This window comes from Somniosus microcephalus, chromosome 28 (assembly GCF_052327205.1).
Source record: "Somniosus microcephalus isolate GS21.2 chromosome 28, FLI_Smic_1.0, whole genome shotgun sequence".
In the NCBI taxonomy this organism is placed as follows: domain Eukaryota; kingdom Metazoa; phylum Chordata; class Chondrichthyes; order Squaliformes; family Somniosidae; genus Somniosus; species Somniosus microcephalus.
Window position 1 is genome coordinate 9,731,167 of NC_141014.1, and position 20,814 is coordinate 9,751,980.

General features: G+C 42.2%; 1 protein-coding gene across 6 annotated transcripts in view; it reads left to right on the forward strand.

Annotated features, from left to right (window-relative positions):
• LOC147098769 (putative RNA-binding protein Luc7-like 2) overlaps window positions 1–20,814 on the forward strand; it is a 76,898-nt gene that overhangs the window by 16,847 nt on the left and 39,237 nt on the right. For 2 of the 6 annotated variants that reach the window (XM_085969441.1, XM_085969443.1), the window contains exon 2: window positions 14,704–14,798. In XM_085969441.1, the coding sequence (XP_085825567.1) occupies window positions 14,704–14,798 (95 nt within the window). Of the gene's footprint in view, window positions 1–7,617; window positions 7,689–12,378; window positions 14,213–14,703; window positions 14,799–20,814 lie in introns of those variants that run through there. The other 4 variants (XM_085969439.1, XM_085969442.1, XM_085969440.1 and 1 more) reach the window with 4 other exon arrangements.

Here is a 20,814-nt window from a genome sequence, read left to right on the forward strand (position 1 = left end):
TTGGTCTCCTTACCTAAGGAAGGATATACTTGCCATAGAGGGAGTGCAGCGAAGGTTCACCAGACTGATTCATGGGATGGGGAGATTGACCTGTGAGGAGAGATTGAGTAGACTAGGCCTATATTCTCTAGAGTTTCAAAAAATGAAAGGTGATTTCATTGAAACATACAAAATTCTTCCAGGGCTTGAAAGGGTAGATACAGGGAGGATGTTTCCCCTGGCGGGGGAGTCTAGAGCCTGGGGTTACAGTCTCCGAATAAGGGGTCGGCCATTGAGGACTGAGATGCGGAGAAATGTCTTCACTCAGAGGGTGGTGAATCTTTGGAATTCTCTACCCCGGAGGGCTGTGGAGGCTCAGTCGCTGAGTATATTCAAGACAGAGATTGATAGATTTTTGAATATTAAGGGAATCAAGGGATATGGGGATAGTGCAGGAAAGTGGAGATGAGGTAGAAGATCAGCTATGATCTTATTGAATGGCGGAGCAGGCTTGTTGGAGATGAGCATTGCCTGGTATTTGTGTGGCGCGAATGTTACCTGCCTCATATCATCCCAAGCCTGAATGTCATCCAGGTCTTGTTGCATGTGGACATGGACTGCTTCATTATCTGAGGAGTTGCAAATGGAACTGAACACTGTGCAGTCATCAGCGAACATCCCCATTTCTGACCTTATGATGGAGGGAAGGTCATTGATGAAGCAGCTGAAGATTGTTGGGCCTAGGACACTGCCCTGAGGAACTCCTGCAGCGATGTCCTGCGGCTGAGATGATTGGCCTCCAACAACCACAACCATCTTCCTTTGTGCTCGGTATGATTCCAACCAGTGGAGAGTTTTCACCCCCTCACCCCCCCCCCCCCCCAAAATCCCCATTGACTTCAGTTTTACTAGGGCTCCTTGATGCCACATTTGGTCAAATGCTTCCTTGATGTCAAGGGCAGTCACTACCACCTCGCCTCTGGAATTCAGCTCTTTTGTCCATTTTTGGACCAAGGCTGTAATGAGGTCGGGAGCCAAGTGGTCCTGGAAGAACCCAAACTGAGCATCGGTGAGCAGGTTATTGGTGAGTAAGAGCTGCTTGATAGCGCTGTCGATGACACCTTCCATCACTTTGCTGATGATTGAGAGTAGACTGATGGAGCGGTAATTGGCCAGATTGGATTTGTCCTGGTTTTTGTGGACAGGACATAACTGGGCAGTTTTCCACATTGTCGGGTAGATGCCAGTGTTGTAGCTGTACTGGAACAGCTTGGCTAGAGGCACGGCTAGTTCTGGAGCACAAGTCTTCAGCACAACAGCTAGGATATTGTAGGGGTCCACAGCCTTTGCTGTATCCAGTGCGTTGAGCGGCTTCTGTGATGGTGGGGACCTCAGGAGGAGGCCAATATGGATCATACGCTCGGTACTTCTGGCTGAAGATGGTTGCAAACGCTTCAGCCTTATCTTTTGCACTCGTGCTGGGCTCTGCCTTTATTGTGGATGGGGATGTTCATCAAGCTTCCTCTTCCTTAGTTGTTTAATTGTCTACCACCATTCACGACTGGATGCAGCAAGACTGCAGAGCTTTGAATTGGTTGTGCGATCGCTTAATTCTGTCTTTAACATGCATATAGTCCTGTGTTGTAGCTTCACCAGGTTGGCTCCTCATTTTCAGCTATGCCTGTTACTGCTCCCGGCATGCTCCTCTGCACTCCTTACTGAGCCAGGGTTGCCGGGCCATGAGGTTACAGATTGTGGTGGTATACAATTCTTCTGCTGCTGATGGCCCACAGTGCCTCATGGATGCTCATTTTTGAGCTGCTAGATCTGTTCTGAATCTATCCCATTTAGTATGGCGGAAGTGCCACACAACAATGGAGGGTGTGAGGACAGGACTTTGTCTCCACAAGGACTGTGCAGTGGTCACTGCTATCAATACTGTCATGGACAGATGCATCTTCGACAGGCAGATTGGTGAGGACGAGGTAAAGTCGGTTTTTCCCTCGTGTTGGTTCTCTCACCACCTGCTGCAAGCCCAGTCGGTCAGCTCGGTCAAAGGTAGTGCTACCGAGCCACTCTTGGTGATGGACATTGAAGTCCCCCACCCAGAGTACATTCTGTGCCCTTGCTACCCTCAGTGCTTCTTCCAAGTGATGTTCAACATGGAGGAGCACTGATTCATCAGCTGAGGAAGGGCGGTAGGTGGTAATTAGCAGGAGGTTTCCTTGCCCAGGCTTAACTTGAAGCCATGAGACTTCATGGGATCCGGAGTCAATGTTGAGGACGCCCAGGGCCACTCCTTCCCGACTGTATACTACTGAGCTGCCACCTCTGGTGGGTCTGTTCTGCCAGTGGGCCAGGACATAACCAGGTATGGTGATGGAGTGGTCTGGGACGTTGGCTGAAAGGTATGATTCTGTGAGTATGACTGTGTCAGGCTGTTGCTTGAGTAGTCTGGGACAGCTCTCCCAATTTTGGCACAAGTCCCAGATTTTAGTGAGGAGGACTTTGCAGGGTTGACTGGGCTTGGTGTGCCGTTGTGTCTGAAGCCGGTGCCTAAGTCAATGCCGGGTGGTCCGTACGGTTTTATTCTTAATTGTTTTTCATAGCGATTTGGTACAACGGAGTGGTTTGCTTGGCTATTTCAGAGGGCAGTTAAGAGTCAACCACATTTCTGCGGATCTGGAATCACATATAGGCCAGACCAGGTAAGAACGGTAGATTTCCTTCCCTAACGGACGTTGGCGTCAAACAATCCTTGGCCTAGACTGGATGATGGGTGGGTTAACGCACAAACCTTGCACCTAGCTTCAGATCCAGTTCAGATTGACAGGATGAATGTCACCTCTCAGTGTTAGGGTCATATGTGAAATGCATTTTAGCCGTCAAACCAGTAACTTGTGGTCAGCCTCACAGTATCAAATGCCTAAAAACTGGCATTCTCTCACTCCAAAGACAGTGTGGGAAGTGGAAAATTCATGCTTGTGCAGCAGGGTTATCTTCTGAGGTCAGTGATTAAGGCACTTTGTTTGGTAGAAAGAAGGAGCTTTACTTTGTATTTTGGAGTTCCTGGTCCGGATATTAGGTTTCCAAAGTAGAAAAGTACATACCTGAATAATGTTGATTAGCTCAATAATTTACAAAAGTTTATAATTTGAAAGCAAACAAGTAAAACCCCTATACTATAGTTACTGGCTTGCTAAAGGCCAGACCCCATGAATGCTGCTTTTATAAGTAGGAGACAATGTTATGAGTGGATCCTGCAGTTGATGACAGTAGCCATTTTCATAGGGTAAGATACAAAGATGTTTTGAGTTCTTGCAAATGTCCTTGAGACACTAACAAGCAAAGATCATCTTATTGTATTAAGATGTTTGTATCAAAACCGAACTGTTTAGTGGTTTGTAAATGGATGTTGTTCTCTGGTAACTGCTGCTCACGCCAAATAGAGCTCCGGTCGTCAGGGAGAATGGACCAAGCTTCACATTGGCACTTGGGCATTGATCATTTGAGCAGTCTGTTTTATTGGACAACTGTTCTTGAAATCAGATTGTGGACAGACAGTATTGCGTGATGAGGTATATGAGTGGGTTCTTATTGACTGCTGATACGGCATTGATGGGTGTTAAACCTTTTGCTGTTTCTACTCTGCACCGTTTAGGATTGCAGAATATGGGAGCAGACTCCCTGAACAACAGATTAAGTTACTGAGAGATGTATATTTGTAAAGTCATTTGTAAGATCTGAGCCAGGAAGACACTCATTAACCCTGAACTGACTGAAGGAGCAGTTGTAGTTGGAGGGTCACACTTGTTAGTTTTGTTCCGAGCATCCACTGGATGATTTGATTCTTGAATGGGCCAACCTGACCAAACAGTTGTTTATTGCACCAGTGGTAGAGCTTACAGAAAGCTTCACGTAAAAACCTTTAATGCTAAATGAAGGTGACTGCTGGGATGTAGCATTCTTGCCATTTGGGTTTATTAACCATTACTCTCTGCTCAGAGTTAGCACTTGCCTTTTTTAAAGGGTTCACCAAATATCATTCAAACCTATCATTTCCTTTGGTAGGAAATCTAATTGGTAAGTGCATGGGTTCAGTTAAGTGAACAGGAAATCACATTTCTTATCTAGTTTGAAATACATATAAGGCAGTATACATCTGTGATGTTTGCCTAAAGTTATGTCTTGAGTTTCTTTTATCCCTGAAATTAATTATGCAAATTTGTCTTTCCCGTCTCCCCCCCCCCCCCCCCAACACCAACCAATGCCAATCAAATGTCTTTTTAGAAAGGAAATAGTGGCTTTTACAGAGTCTCAACATTCTAGGCATGTTTGGTAGTCTGGGAAGCTTTTTTTTTTCATTGGGATCAAAAGCATTACTAAGCAGTGAGACCAAACTCTGATGTCTTCCATCTGTGCCTCCAAGACAACTGATTTTATCGAGCTATTTGAATGTTGTCCCGTGGCAGAAGTCCATAGGCCTTTCAATAAGGGCTGGTGGTCGGAACAATTTAAAATGGCACATTCCGGTATCTAGAATTTTTAGTTTTTACATGTGCAAAGGGAGTGAATATTATGAGAAATGGACAACTTTCCAAAGTATTCATAATCCTGCATCTGTTTAGCTACCCACCTGAACCAAAGACTCCACATAAACAGTGGTGAGATTTTTTCTTTAAACCAGTGTTGTCCAATAAAAGTTGCTGACTAGCTATAGGTGTGGCTACAATGACCCCGTTTTAGCCACAAGTACTAATTTTAGTAGAAAACACCTTAACGCACACTATTTAACAAACATCTACCACCATTAAAGCACTCACCATGATCAAATAGAACACTCCTTTTTGTCTTACTGTTTTACCAAAAAACGCACAAAAATGTTAAAGTACACATGCATACACCGTGCAAATGAGTATTGAGATCACATGCCGAGAACGGTGTCTATTTCTCATTTTTAAACTTACAAATCAGAAATCCACATCTGGATTCCCAATTAGTTACATGTAGTGAGTAGCTCATGTATAGGCAGCACTGCTTTAAACTGACATGGTTTGTATCCTTGGTGTTTGAAATTCTTCCCATGGTATTGCACACGGGAAGTCGAGACCGATTTGTAGTCTTCAGGTGAAGCAGAGTTTGAGGTTGGGGTATAAGTAGACCAGGGCACACTGATCTAATTCAATTCCCATTTTAAAGTCGTACATTCTGTCCTTTACTTTTATATTTCTATTATAAATTAGTCCATATTTATAATGAAAGCTGCTATATTAAACTTAGATCACAATGTAATTTCACTCTCCGTCAGTGGTGACACTGCAGTACCACCACTGGCGGGAGGATGTAATTACAACATGGCTCGTTTCCATAGGTAGTTTCCATTATAAATGTGGGCAAAGGAATTAATAATGGAAAAATCTGACAGGAATTGAGTGCAGATGTAAAAATTTTAATATAGATTTTACCGAAGTCACTAACCAACTAATTAGTTTTAAACTAGCGCACAGCAATTTAATGCAAATGTGCATTAACAGCTAAAAGTAGTGCACAAAGGAATTTCAATGTCATAGTTACTTTTAACTAGTAGTAATGTAACAGTTGGGTCTCACCTTGGATGCTGTGCATCTCCTTTTGCTAAGATTCAGTTTTGTTCTGTTGCTGCCCATTTTTTTTGGATCTCTGTTGAATAGTGCTACATCTATTATTAAAGATAGGAGTCCTGGATCTAGATTTTTTTTTAATCCACGAAATTGGTAAAAACACAAGTTAGGAAAAAGAATCAATTCTGAACAGCAAATTAACCCATTTAGTGAAACTGGTGTTGACAATTCAGGAGGTCGTTCTAAGGTCAGTCCAACTGTCATGTGCTACATCCTGTCAGATAATATTCGGACGCCAGAATTGGTTCTATGATACGGAGTCGGGAAGCACAACAGTCTTTTACAGTAACATCCTGAATAAAGTATCATTTAATTGAGCTGAAAGTACTTCATTTTCACTTTAGTTGTTGTAGACAACTCATTGGTGTTTGAGAGGAACTTTTTTTTAATAGAAATGGTTAAAGCCACATGACCCCACAACAACTTTTTAAAATTTCTCTGTGCAACCTGTGTACAGTTATACATTGCTTACTGTGCTGATGGTACAATTAGTTGATCCATAATTTTTTTAAAATGTAAATAGGGGCCTCCTTCTGTACTATATCATTCTATGGTCAGCAGTCACAGTTCGCCATGTGCTGAGCTCCTCTCTCCAACCATACTGCCCAGGGAGTTGCCAAGTGGAGGACAGGCACGTTGCGTAGGAAGGGAGGAGAAAATAATAATCAGAAGCACCTTCTAGTGGCTGACTGTGGCAGGGAAGAGGAATGTTAGCAGGAGCCGAGGAGTAGGTCTTCAGCCATGCATTTTGGATAAGAGAAGTTGATACAGGAGAGGTACTGGGAGTGAGCATTTGTTTCCTGTTTCTCTGTTCAATTACTAGTTAACTTCTTTACTTTGGACTTTTAATAGTTTTTCCACATTTTGTAGTCTCATGCCTGCTGTCTTTGGTTGTTGCTGGTTCTCAGATTCAGCGCAGTTCTTTTTGCTCTCCAATTTAAAAAAAGCATGGTATTGGTAGGGGAGCTTATCTGACATTCATACCACAAATAAAAGGCTTCTATTTAAACTATAATAATGGATCTCTTGCATTTTGGATGCTGGGATAGCCTGATGAGCTTTTGATTTGGGATTGACTATTTGAAAATTTAACCTTTTTGAGTCCTGGTCAATTAAACATTTTATGCATCTGCAATGATCTAGTGTTACGTCTGCACTTGGTTATCTCCATTTGTCACCAGCACCTGTATTGGAGCCACTTTGGAACAATCCCTGTCAGTCAACAAAATGAGGACTAACCAATTGTCAAGTACGTAGGTTCTCTTCTTTTCCCCCCCCCTCCTCCCCACCTCCCTCAAAAACAAAATGCTACATTTTCAAATTGCAGACACCCTATGCAATGTGCAGTTGACCAAACTGGAAACGATCATTTATTTGCAAGTCAATCAATTCCTAGTTTAATGTTGGGGGAAAAAAACAGGCCTGAAAATACTGGATACAAGCTGACTATTTGTTAATGCATGATTCAACAGAGGCCATCCTTAATGATTTAAAAAGAAAATTTAAAAGACTGGATTAAAGTTGCGAGTCAATAACCTGTATTTCTGATCGTGTATAACATCTAATACTGTTTTTTCTGGCTTGGTGCTGGAACTGAACTTGTATAGAAAGTGCAAACATTTCAGTTTATTTTTGAAAAGTGGAAGCATTTCAAAAGTCCAGTGCATTCCCAGTGGGCTTTTTTGGGTGGAAATGAATCTGAATTTACTTAGAGATACTTAATAGTTCAAATAACTGGGGGGAACTGTCTGCATAAGGCTCTGTAAACTGGCAGTTAGTCAAAATTTGGTTATCTAAACTGGAAGGAAAGGACTCCTTTATATTTAAAGCATATGGGTTGCATATAACTACAAAGGTATTTTTTTCCTCCCTTCCAGGACATGTAATATTGCAGTTAGATGCATTGTTGAATTTGCTGGGCGTTACTCTTTTTTCCTATACAAACTGAACAATTTGGCCCCTTGTTTTATTTATAAAGGTTCAGTGTATCTTTGCCTGCCTACTTCAATCTGCAAGGGAGTTACAGAAACACCCCGCGTTCATCGAGCCGTGAGTCATGACTAATTTTTCCAGCTGTGTTAATAAATGTGGACAAGGAAACGGTCGATTTTAATAGCTGCAATATACAAAGATGCGGTGTACACAACAATGGAAAACGAGTAGACTGCAATGCAGTAACAACTCTGGCCAGACCAATTTGATATGTAGGTTTACTTCAGTTTTGGGGGCATCAATAGAAAGGATACTACTGCTAATCTCCAAGCAGCAATTTGAGACCACTAGATTTAAACTGGGACCAGTATTTACTGGACACATGCTGTGATTTAATTGCATTGTTTGTTCATATCAAGAAACAAATTCTGGAGCAGTTGGTCAAGATTTACCACATGCTTTATTGCTCTGGGCTTAAATGCAAATTTGCCATTTTAAAAACCTTGGGTCATCAGAATTGGTTTTTCACTCACTGAAGCTGTTTTTTTTTTCAGGGTGGTGGTGGTACCAAACAAGAATTGGCTTGGCTGTACAGTGCAGCTATAGCTCCAGGTCTAGCACTAAAAGCTCGCATAGTTGCTTCATCTAAAAAGAGCAATCATCTCGACTCGGGGTTGCACTTTACAAGTAACGAACATTGCACTAAATGTGATTAACATCAAAAATGATGGGTGATTGTGGCAAAAGGCTGAATTTCCAGGCAGAACCACCACCAGTATTATTCAAACTGTTGTAATGAAGGCACAACCTTTAAAACCTGATGATACACATCTAAATAATCCTGCCATGTCATATCCTGGAGAATGAAGTATCGATACTTCATCAGATGCACGTGAAAAGAGGACTAGTCAAGAAATGGTGACTTTATACCATATTGTGGGAACACAAGAGACTGTTTCTTCTCTCCCTCACTGAGTGCAGCGATATAGAGGAGGGAAAGTTTTACAAACTGATCAGCTCAACTCTCACACATCCTTACTGCTGGCATGTTTATTTGCTGAGGGAAGGGAGAGGAGATCTTTTGTGTTGCCAGTTCAATCCTATTTTTAGTCTTAAGTATCCAAACATAATTGTCTCCCTAGAATGTGGGAGATGGTGTCAGATGTGCTAAGGAGCAGTGATCTGCTTTGTTTCTGTAAACATGTATTTGGAAATTCCTAGTGGGCAGAGCTGCATGGATTCATCAAAATATAATTGAGAACTTGATCCCTTTTGCAGAACTAAAACTTGGAACACCCATCCCTCCCATAAAACTGTACTGATGTCCTTGCTCATTCTCCTGCTCCATGAGGGAATTTCCTCCATGCTGTACTTTCTCTTTAGTTCTGATTTTTTTTTTGCTGCACCTAGCCACCTAGTTGTTTTGGTTCAATTTTTAAAAAATTGTGAATGCAAACCAGTTTAGAAAACTTCACAATAAGTGCTTTGATCAGTTTGTTTGAGTAATGAAGTGAATTACAACTACAGCGCGGTGGTTCATCAGAGTTAATATTGGCCTGTACTTTCTCGCCGCAGCGCTGGAGTGTTCCTAGTTACTTCTGCATGGAGAAGTGAAGAATTGTCGGTACAGCTGAAAATACTCGCATCACTCCTGACCGGCATTTTTCACTCTGAGGAGTTGGAAATATTCAGGTCTTTTTTGGTGCCTCTTTCTCTCCTGCTAAACCCAGCAGGAACTGTCCCTTTCTAAGACTTCACAATCGGGAATGTGAACCTCAGCTTTCTCTAGGTGGAGAGTAAGTTGGGGAGAGGGGGAGAGGAGCAGAGGAGCAGTTCACTACCTTTTTAAAGACACCCAACTTACATTTGAGAACATTCTGTCCATGCTAAAAGCATTATCTCAATTCCATGTGTATTAGAAAACTGCTCATCCAGTGCATCTAGACTAGTACTCAAGAAATCTTTGTATTACGAGCAATAACATTACTCTAGGATATTATGATGATGGTGGGGGATCATTCACTGTGATGCCTGACCGCCTCCAGAATTTTTTTGTAAGTTGCTACCCATCTGCTGTACTTTCTCTAATGACCGGAATCAGTAACAATGCTATTTTTAAATGTATCGCAATAGCCCCAGCTTTAAATCAAGTGGCCTTAATTGCTACAGTGTAGTAACTTAGCAGTAGATTTCTTTCTGCAGTTAATGGTCTTAATGTCATAGTCCACAAGATCATCTATTAAACATTAATAAAACTGTCATTGAATAGTATCATAAGTGACCAGGGCATTATATACCCAAATTTCATTTGAAGGAAGAGTATGTAGAACTGTTATATACAATAGCTTGGTACATAGGCATCAAACAAGGCTTGACATTGTGCTAATTTGATACATCTGTTGCACTGCAAGGTTATTGGGTATATTTGTTGGTTAAGTACAACTAGAAGATTATTTCCCCCTACTTCTTCCCCAGACTACACACACAGGCCGGGCATGGCCTTTGTGTGTAATGTTGGGGGTGCACGTGGTTGTTTATGGATAATGGCTGGATGGATGTAAGTGAGTTCCAATGCAGTTCTCTCAGTAGAGCAACTCTGATGGCCTAAACAATGAAAATTAAGTGGTTCAACATTATCTCAACCCTAGAATGTGATTTTACTGTTCATTCACTTTGAAGTATGTTATTGCTTCATAATTTGTATGATGGTGAATTTGCATTGCGTTGGCTTTCTTAGTGTTTGATTTGGCAATTTTTTTGCACTGCTGTTTGAAGATGAAAATAGTGTTGCATAGATTAGGTTTACTAATTTGACACAACTTCTGAAGGATAGTGTATTTTGTATTTTGGGGCATGGATAGTCAAGAGGCAATCTGGACAACCAGAAAATGTCTGCCAAGATGGAAAATATGGACACTATATTGTTGCAGTACCTAACCTATATATTATACAGCTGGCCAGCAGTATCTACTGGCAGAACATGTGTACTCCAGCAGTATAGTACTGAGCAGACCTGAATATTTGACCATCAGTTTCTGAATGATCACAAAAACAGTCAAACCTACTTTCTCCCCTTTTCCCGTCACCAGCCTTCTTGCCTCAAAACGTAAGGTATTGAAAGCATTTTAAAATAAATGCTGCCAAAATCAAGTGATCGTGATCTCACTTCATTAGCAAGGGCATGTCACTCGGTTTTCTTTTAGGCTTTATTCTGTTGCCTTCTTGCAAGTCGCAAATATACCCAATAACTTTCTGTTCGGAATTAGAACATTAAAGTCTTAAAAATGCACTTCAAACCCTAGTTCAGTTTAATTAGTGCCTATTGAGTAATCGCTCTGAACTGAGCTGCAGTCGTTTGTGTAACTCTCCAAAAAGCAGAGTTACACATTGTTCAGGCTCAAGTATGGCCTGATGCTTTTGCTCTCTGCAAAAATGTCTCTGCTACCTTGCTTCCCGTTCTTGTTGCCAGCTTTCTACTAAGGAGCTGTAAAGTTAAGGCTATCTGTCCGAAATTTCTAAATTGGAGGCAAGCTCTGAGCTCAGTATAGAATGTAATACTTCTGGCATTTGTTTGCCAAATAATTGATACAAAATATACCTCTTCATATGCAAATAGCTTGTGCATATGCTTGAGGCTTAAACAATTGATTTGAGTCCCAATCATCTATTGCATAATTGTTCCAGAAATCATCATTGTGTCAAAATTGTGACCATTGATCATTAACATAAATCATGAAATTAAATAAACCTTAGAGTATTAGAATTCATTTTTGTTGCAAATAAATATCAATATGTCAAGGCTTGTTCAGAAAAGTATCAATCTATTGGGTAAAGCATTCTATGTAAGATCAAATCAGCAACGTGACTCAATGAAAGAATTAAACAGAAGCAGTCAGGGGCTAAAGTTCATTTTATTCAAACCCAACTCCCTCTAGTTTTTCCTCTGAGGTTCCATTTCCTTATCTTCTAGTTCGTGGTTTAATCACTCATTAGGAAAAGGGCAATGTCTAGCTCATCTTGCAATTTTTTATTTGTGGTTTCAATGATGCTGAAAAGTCAAAACCGTTCTAGTTAGATACTGTAGTGTGTGAAACATAAATTATTTAATTTGAACAGCCTTGAGTTGAAATCGTGCCTGAAGTGTGTGAGAAATGATCTTTCTCACAGTTGTGCAGTGCATAAGTTTTAAACCTACATTTTAATTTGGAATGGCCTTCAGAGAAGTAAACTGTATAGTCAACCAAGTGTTTACTGTTACTATTTTGAACACGTTGTTTAAGACCAAAAAAAGTAATTTAGTTTCATTTTGTAGAACTGCTTGATGTGTGATTGGTGTAAGTCCCTACTTGCAGGTGTATAACACTGAACACTCTCCCCTTTTTAACTTCCCAACATCCAGGGTGTAAAACACTGTGCAGCTGAGGCACTAATAGTGGAAGAGATGGAGGCTGGTGTCCTGGGGGCACTCGCAGTGTGTATCCTCATTTTGCAAGCTTTTTCAATCTATATTTTTGTTTATCCCTCCGGTTTTTTTTTTAAACAAGGATGCTTTGCAGTTGATTTCAAATGACAGTTTTACTGGGCTGAAAGAATTCCAATGAGGTATCATGTCTTGGAAAAGAACTGTGTACAGAATCCTGAAAAGTAGATGTGGGATTAATGAAAACCATGTAGAACAGACTGAGCCAACTGTGCAGTTTGGGAGTTATTAGTCTATAAAGTAATTTAAAAAAAAAAAAATGTCTTTTATTCATGTTTTCGTACTCTGAGCAGTTTATATCCATTAAACAATGCTTTACTCTCACAGGAGTTCACCTGACACACGGTCTATGTTTGGACCACTGCAACACATCATCTGTAGGGTAGGGTGATGCAACTACCAAAATTATATTTGTGAAGATTTGCATATTGTTTGGCGTGTGATCTTAATGGAGCTTACATTATTTCCCATGTGTTTTTTTTGTAACAGCATCCTAAATTTTGCCACTTGCGCACATGGGTTTAGAATTAACAAGTTAACTGCTTGGAGTAGTTTAGACCACGTGAACGCACTGCACTTCTGTGACATAATTGAGGTTATAAAATTCTGGACGGTGCTTTTTTTAATGTATTTATAACTCGTCTTCTGAGTGGTGTTTTCATCTTTTTTTAATTTTTTTTTTAGTTTTATGTGATTTCAATGTGTTTTTCTCCTGTCCGTTATCGCTCACATATGTAATGGCTCCAATGCAGCTAGATGAAAGAAGTGCGTGGGCAGGTGTATAAAGTGGGTTCGAATCAGGTCAGTATGGAGAATACTGTAAGTGACCGCATCTGACTACCCTTACTTAAATTGGAATCCTAATTTTAATTTGGTTGTTTTGGCATGATTGCTGTCAAACATGGAGTTCAGACAGTCATTTTAGTTGCTTCAAGTGATAGTGCAACCTCTTTAAATCTTTAGTAGGAGCCTCATTTGGAGGAAACATTTCCTTGTTTCTCTTAAGGTAGGACACGGAGCTCAGACCTCCTTTAACTGAATCTGTTGATATGGACCACTTTGTCAGTTTGAAATTAGACTGTCGTACAATGTTCTACACGTCGCTCTCTGAGCGTGCAATGTCCAGATAGACTGGCAATCTTGTTGGTGAACTTCTTTCCCTGCAGCCGGTATAATGGTATCCAGCTTTGTAGTTATCACAAAGTTGATTTTCCTACAGGTTTTATTTCCAAGACATGGTACTTGCCTGGAACCTTCTTCAAAAAGACTGATTAATGACTTCTTAAAATACAAGTTGCCCGAAACAAATGTGAAATCATCTGTGTGATTTGTAATATTAACCTACAGTAAACGTACTTGGGTTGAAAAGTATGTTTCCGATTGCCTTCTTGCCCTGCAAGTCCAGACCCCAAAACGAATGTCGGTAAAAGACTACCGCCACAGTTACATTGTACCTTGGGTGAAACCATGAAAGCCTATTCAGGTGTTGCAAAAGGTTCTAGTAACCCATAATGGGAAGGGAGGGGAGAATTCTAGGACTGAGGTGTGATATGCATGCGTGGTGTAGGAGTCCCCACTAATGCTGGTTTTGACAAGTAATGAACAGTCTGGCAGGATTGAGGTACTGGCTACAGACCTGTTCATGTTGCATTATTTACAGAGTGAAGCCCACTCTTTGGAAAGGTCGTGTATTTGATGCCAGTAGTCTCTGGAATGTTGTGGTTCGACAACAATGAATCCACCTTGTGCACCACAGTACTGCCGATAATGCATTCATTCTGGTGGTAACCTGCCGTGTTAGTATGTACACGTAAGTTTGTTTTTGGGAAGTGCCATTTTAGTCTGAGATAGCAGTGATATATTCCAAACTTCTAAACATTAACTCTGGAGCTCAGTGTTTCAGATGTGGCCCCAACAGGAGAATCTGCCAACCTTTTAAAACCGAACAAAAAATGACTTCTCTTTCCCTTTTTTTTTAAGAATAGTTCTAATATTTGATCAAATTGTTACACTAGTGCACATTTATACAAAATGATTTTGCTTTTGTAGAGTCCTATAGTGGTGAGTAACTTAATAACCAGCAGCTACTGGATGTGCAAAAAACCAACTATCTTGATTTCCATAACTACCTGGAGACAAGCCATGTCAAATAAACAATCAGGTAGGAGGAAGCTGGGGGCTAAACTGAACAAGGGGCTTAAACTCAATATTCCAAATTTTATGCTTTAGCTAATATTCCACATCTTTAGTTGTGAGGACCTGTTGGGTTGCAGGTAAACTGTTCATGTGTATCTGGATACAGCATTGTGCTTTGTATCAAATTTTTGAAAGTTCATAAAAGTAACTTGACTTTCAATGGCTTTAGTTTTGGTAATTTTACTGCAAATATCTCCAGACATCTATTTTTAATTAAATTAAAACTAGATTTTTTTTTTGCTTAAAAACCTTCAAGGTTCTGTTCCTGAGCCATTCTGCAGACACTATTGTGTGTGGGTATATTTTTAATTGTATCCATTTAGTTTAGGAAAGGCACAAGGTATTGGAAACATACTTTGTCAGAGGGATGGAGGCTGGGATTACTTGTTACATGTGTGTGTATGGTTCATGGTTTCCTGTCTAACCCTGTCTTGCACTATGACCTCTGTATTACAGGAGATGCCAGTCGGCAGCGAATCAGATTTACTGACGATCGGGTCTGCAAGAGTCACCTCCTGAGCTGCTGCCCGCATGATATTCTTTCTGGAACGGTAATGTATTTTGTTAAATAAAAATACATGCTTATTTTATTTCACAATTTTTTGCTTGGAAATTGGTCAAATCTGATAATTAACAGTTTCGTGCCTGGTAATTTTGGATTTCTGTTACTGTGCTTTTTGCTAAAATAGGGGCACGTTGTAATAAAGGTAGAGCCCAATTAAGCAGCTCCTGGTTAGATCAAGTTACTCGAGTATAATTGCAAAATACTGCGGATGCTGGAAATCTGAAATAACAACAGAAAATGCTGGAAATACTCAGCAGGCCAGGCAGCATCCGTGGAGAGAGAAACAGAGTTAGCGTTTCAGGTCTGGGACCCTTCAGAACTGGAAAAAGCTGGAGATGTAACATATTAAGCAGGTGCAGAGACTTTTTGGGGGGGGGGGGTGGTTAGGAGGGGAGGAAGGAGTAGAAAGAACATCCTGTACTTTTGTAAGAGGCAGGAAAGAAAATGTTGCAAATGGGAATGGCAAAAATCATACTGCATGAAAAATGGGGGCAGGGATAATTATCTGAAATTGTTGAACTCAATGTTGAGTCCGGCAGACTGCAAAGTGCCCAATCGAAAGATGAGGTGCTGTTCCTCAAGTATAATCTTTCCTGTCACTTCGTTGTGAAATAAACACAGGATCAATTTGTAAATTCAGTCATTCTGCCTTTAAGCCAAACCGTTTAGACACGATTTTTAGTCCAATGTCACTTAAGATCAAATTTGCTGCTTTCTTTTATATACAGCACATCTATTTTAATGCATCTCCCATGACATTGCTCTCAGTAAATTGTGTGACGCACAGTTTTGTAATGACAGGAATACTATATTGTGTTGCTACAGTGGAGCTGTGCTGGCTGGTTTGTCCATTTAAAGCCAGAAAGACTCATTGCTGTTTAAATAAATGCAGCCTGAGGTTGCTCAATTTATTGCTGTTTTGTCAGGAATCTATTCATCTTGGAATATGCTCATCAGGCACCCAACATTTCAAGATTTTTGTTTCATGTGTGACGCTTGTCAGTGCGTACTGATGCACTGTTTTTAATATAAGTGATTTCCTGTGGTGTTGCTCATGGTAAGTCATGGTTTTATAAGGACTTGCATTTATATAGCGCCTTTCACAACCTCATGATGTCCCAAAGTGCTTTACAGCCAATTTTTGAAGTGTAGTCACTGTTGTAATGTAGGAAATGCTGCAGCAAATTTGTACACAGCAAGCTCCCACAAACAGCAATGTGATAATGACCAGATAATCTGTTTTTAATGATGTTGACTGAGAGATCAGTATTGGCCAGAACACCGGGGATCACCCCCCCCCCCCCCCCCCCCCCCCCCGCTCTTCTTCGAAATAGTGTCGTGGGATCTTTTATGTCCAATTTTTATTATAATTAGTTTATGGGATGTGGGCATCGCTGGCTAGGCCAGCATTTATTGCCCATCTCTAATTGCCCTTGAGAAGATGGTGGTGACCTGCCTTCTTGAACCGCTGCAGTCCGTGTGGTGAAGGTGCCCCCACAGTGCTGTTAGGTAGGGAGTTCCAGGATTTTGACCCAGCGACAATGAAGGATCGGCGATATATTTCTAAGTCAGGATGGTGTGTGACTTGGAGGGGAACTTGGAGGTGGTGGTGTTCCCGTGCGCCTGCTGCCCTTGCCCTTCTAGGTGGAAGAGGTCGCGGGTTTGGGAGGTGCTGCTAAAGAAGCCTTGGCGAGTTGCTGCGGTGCATCTTGTAGATAGTACACACTGCAGCCACGGTACACCGGTGGTGGAGGGAGTGGATGTTTAAGGTGGTGGATGGGGTGCCAATCAAGCCGGCTGCTTTGTCCTGGATGGTGTCGAGCTTCTTGAGTGTTGTTGGAGCTGCACTCATCCAGGCAAGTGAAGAGTATTCCATCACGCTCCTTACTTGTGCCTTGTAGATGGTGGAAAGGCTTTGGGGAGTCAGGAGATGAGACACTTGTCGCAGAATACCCAGTCTCTGACCTGCTCTTGTTGCCACAGTATTTATGTGGCTGGTCCAGTTAAGTTTCTGGTCAATGGTGACCCCCCAGGAAGTTGATGGTTGGGGAGTCGGTGATGGTAATGCTGTTGAATGTCATGGGGCGGTGGTTAGACTCTCGTTTGTTGGAGATAGTCATTGCCTGGCATTTCTGTGGCATGAATGTTACCTGCCACTTATCAGCCCAAGTCTGAACGTCGTCCAGGTCTTGTTGCATGCGAGCACGGACTGCTTCATTACCTGAGGAGTTGTGAATGAAACTGAACACTGCAGTCATCAGCGAACATCCCCACTTCTGACCTTATGTCGGAGGGAAGGTCATTGATGAAGCAGCTGAAGATGGTTCAGATGAAAGAGCAGACAGGGCCTTGTTTTAACATCTCATCCGAAAGACGGCACCTCCGACAGTGCAGCACTCCCTCAGTACTGCACTGGGCGTGTCCGCCTAGATTTTTGTGCCCAAGTCTCTGGAGTGGGCCTTGAGCTGTCAATCTTCTGACTCAAAAGCAAGGGTGCTACCAACTGAGCCATGGCTGACATTTCATGTCATACAATGCAGAGTGTATTATTCAACTGCTACGATGAAGCTATGTCGCGTTAAGTATGAATAGTAAGCAATGTTCCCTCTAAGCTGCGCAGCCCGGGACCGGCTTTTCCAACGTGAAATTTCGCACTTGCACGAAACTTTGGGCAGCGCAGCAATAAATATCTTATTGACACAGGCGTTAAATATCTTATTGACACAGGACTTATCGCCTGTGATTAACCTTAGCAAACACAATTTTTATCAAAAGAAACTTGGTTGTTCATCCTAGATTCTGACCTACAGCCTGAAATTTGTGACTATCTTCCGATCTGCAAACTGTCTTCAACAAAGAGCTATTAACCTCTGACCTCACACTGTGTTTACTTAATAGCTGTTGGATTTTTTGACCTCAAAGGGACATAGTTTCATTTTAGAAGCACCATGCCCTGTATTGCACAATGCTTTATTCTGCTGCTGTCATTCTACAGTAGTGTATTATCCAGATTACCAGGAGCCCTGCCGCTGGAGGCCCACGAGTAATTAAAACTTCATGGGGGAGAAATTGGGTTGAGGCGCCAAGTTCGCCTGGGCGCTAATTTTTGCGCAACGTTCGGAGCATTAGCGAACGTCAGAAATTCAGTTTCGGTGCCCCTAGAGGGAGACGGGGCGAGGCTCGAGGCGCTCCGTGTCCCTCTTAGGGCGTTGAAACTGAATATCGCAGCGCAACGTGCCGCAGGGCCATGCGCTGCGCCACGGCACGCTGCAGTACTGCAGGCCTTCCTCCCATTGTTAAGGGGGAGGGGCCTGCAACAGCGTGATCCCCGATCGCGAGTGTCGGCATAAGAGCCCGGCACCGAGGAGATGTGCCGGGCTCTCTGGAAACAGCCGGCAATGCCGCGGGGGGGGGGGTCAGGAGGCAGGGGACGGAGGTGCTGGCAGGCGGCGGCCGAAAAAGGCGGCCGCCCCGCACCTCCACCTTAACTTATGCCACTGCCAGCACAGCAAGGCCCCGTGAACCGGGCGCGGGTAGCGAGCGGCGCTACAGCGGCGTTCGCTACCAAATATTGCGATCGGGGCGCTGCGCACACCGATGACGTCATCGGTGGCGGCGCAGCACAATAGGCTAATGCCACCATTAGCGCCCCCGCTGAATATCGCGGGAGGCGGGCCAGTGGCGCTGCAGCCACTGACTGCCCTCTTTAGGCGCTAATAGGTGGCGCTACATACCCAATTTCTCCCCCCATATCTTTCCATTAACATCCTGTTAATACCAACTTGTGACCTTCTCTCTCCTTTCCCCCCCACCCCCCCTCTCAAGACAGTGACTTATGCTGGGTATGGTTCAACAGGTGCTAGCGTCCCTCTGGTGCATTGAAAATGTGGCCACTCTTCCTGTGTGAACTCATAGTCACATCAGGGTGTTTAAACTAGGGTGAACATACGTCCCCGTTTTCCGGGGACAGGCCCCGGATGGGGTAGTGTTCCTGGGCAAACAATGTCCTCTGAAGAGTCCCCGGTTCACAAAACTCGTCCCTGAATAGACTAGAACCATATTCATTGGAATATATGCATAATATACCATTAGACATAATCACAGTTTCAGGTCAATGGACTGAACAGTGTTACTGTATTAGTTATAAACGGTGTCTGAATGCGCTTCAGTTGTGTGATGGCACATCCACGGTAATTATTTGCACATTTATTTTGCATTTGTAGTGTGTATGGGTAGTAATCTAGGCTGCCAAAAAGTTTTGCCTCGCTACACTGGGCTGACGGTAGTGATGTAGGGGTGGTGGGTTGGGAAATATGAAGAGCAGAAAAGCATGTAGCAGAAACACTAATTATAATGGGAGATTTTAATTTTCACATAGAATGGGAGAAGCAGAATAGCTCAAGTGGTAAAGGCAATGCATTTCTAGAATTTATTCAGGACAGTTTTCTGGAACATTATGTTTTAGGACAGATGAGCAGGGATAAGGCCATACTAGATTTAGGAATGAGTAACAAACCAGAATGAGTTAACAATCTAACTTGCGAATAGTAACCATAATGTGATTGAATTAATATTCGATTTGAGAGGGAGAAGCGAGAGTCACAAACTAAGGTTTTAAATTTAAGTAAGGCAAACTTTGAGAGGATGAGAAATAAATTGACCACTGTAAACTGGGCTGAGAAGTTCATGGATAAACAGACGAACAGTGGGACGTATTCAAAAGTTTTTGGTACGATGCAAAACCAGCACATACACCTGAAAGGCAAAAGCTCCGCTTGTGTATTTAGGAAACCATGGTCAACAAATGAGGTAAGAGACCGTATCAAGATGGAAACAAGGCTTACACAAATGCATGAAAAAGCAGAAATCCAGTAGACTGGGAAAACTATAAAAAGCAACAAAGGGATACAAAGAAAGTGATGTGGTGCAAAAAGGGAATATGAAAAAATAAATGCAAGGGATAAATGATAAAAGGATTCAGTAGATTAGATACAGAGAAACTATTCCCTGTGGGGAATCCAGAACAAGGGCACAATCTTAATTAGGCCATTTAGGAGTGAATTCAGGAAGCACTTTTCCACACAAAGGGTAGTGGAAATCTGGAATCCCCTCCGCGCTCCTCCCCCAAAGGCTGGGGGGGTCAATTGAAATTTTCGACTGAGATCAACAGATTTTTATTAGGTAAGTGTATTGTAGGATATGAATCAAAGGCAGGGAAGGGGCTGAATGGCCTATTTCTGTGCCAATCTCCTGATGGGAGATTGTATCTAAAAGCTGTTTTGCATCATTGTTCTGGAGTCACAAGGAAAGTTGCTGGGGTTGTTAACGGTCTAAAACATGTTCTGGTAATAGATCAAAGGGAAGTTAGATGATGTGATAGAATGTTCAGCAGCTCATGCAATTCACCTGTGCAGAGGCTGGAAAGTATGGAGTGCACTGGTTACCAGCCTGCAGAGTGAGCAAGACGTGTAGATTGTGCAAGGCAGTATCTATTTTCTAGAATTGCTGAAGACTTTGCCTGCTTTCATCTAGTAGAAGATTTGAAGGCATGCTGATGAGATTGAACAGCAGTAGTTTCTGTAAATGATGAAGCAGGCAGAATCCATCGTTCACCTTTCTTGGACAGATATCCAAACGTCGGCTGATGAGCTCACACAGTTACTTGTTTCTTCAGAGGGCATCTAGCTTCTCTTCCTGTCTCATTGGTCTGCCTCCTTCATTCACATCGTTGGGTTCAGACCTCTTTGCTAGATGATGTGAACAGGAATGTTTGATGCATTTTTTTTAAGCCTTTCACAGTTGTTTACTTGACATGATCTTCAGCGAGGTGTGATCGGTTCATTGTTCTTATGGGCCTCCCTTTTGAATCAGTCATACTGTGATTGGGGAGAGGATTCTGCCAGAATTCATTCCTTAAGGTTAGAGAAGACTTACTTTGAGGATGTAGCAGCTTACTGTGTCCTGCTCTGGGCTTCTTTTCCCAAGTTAATTTTATGCTGAAG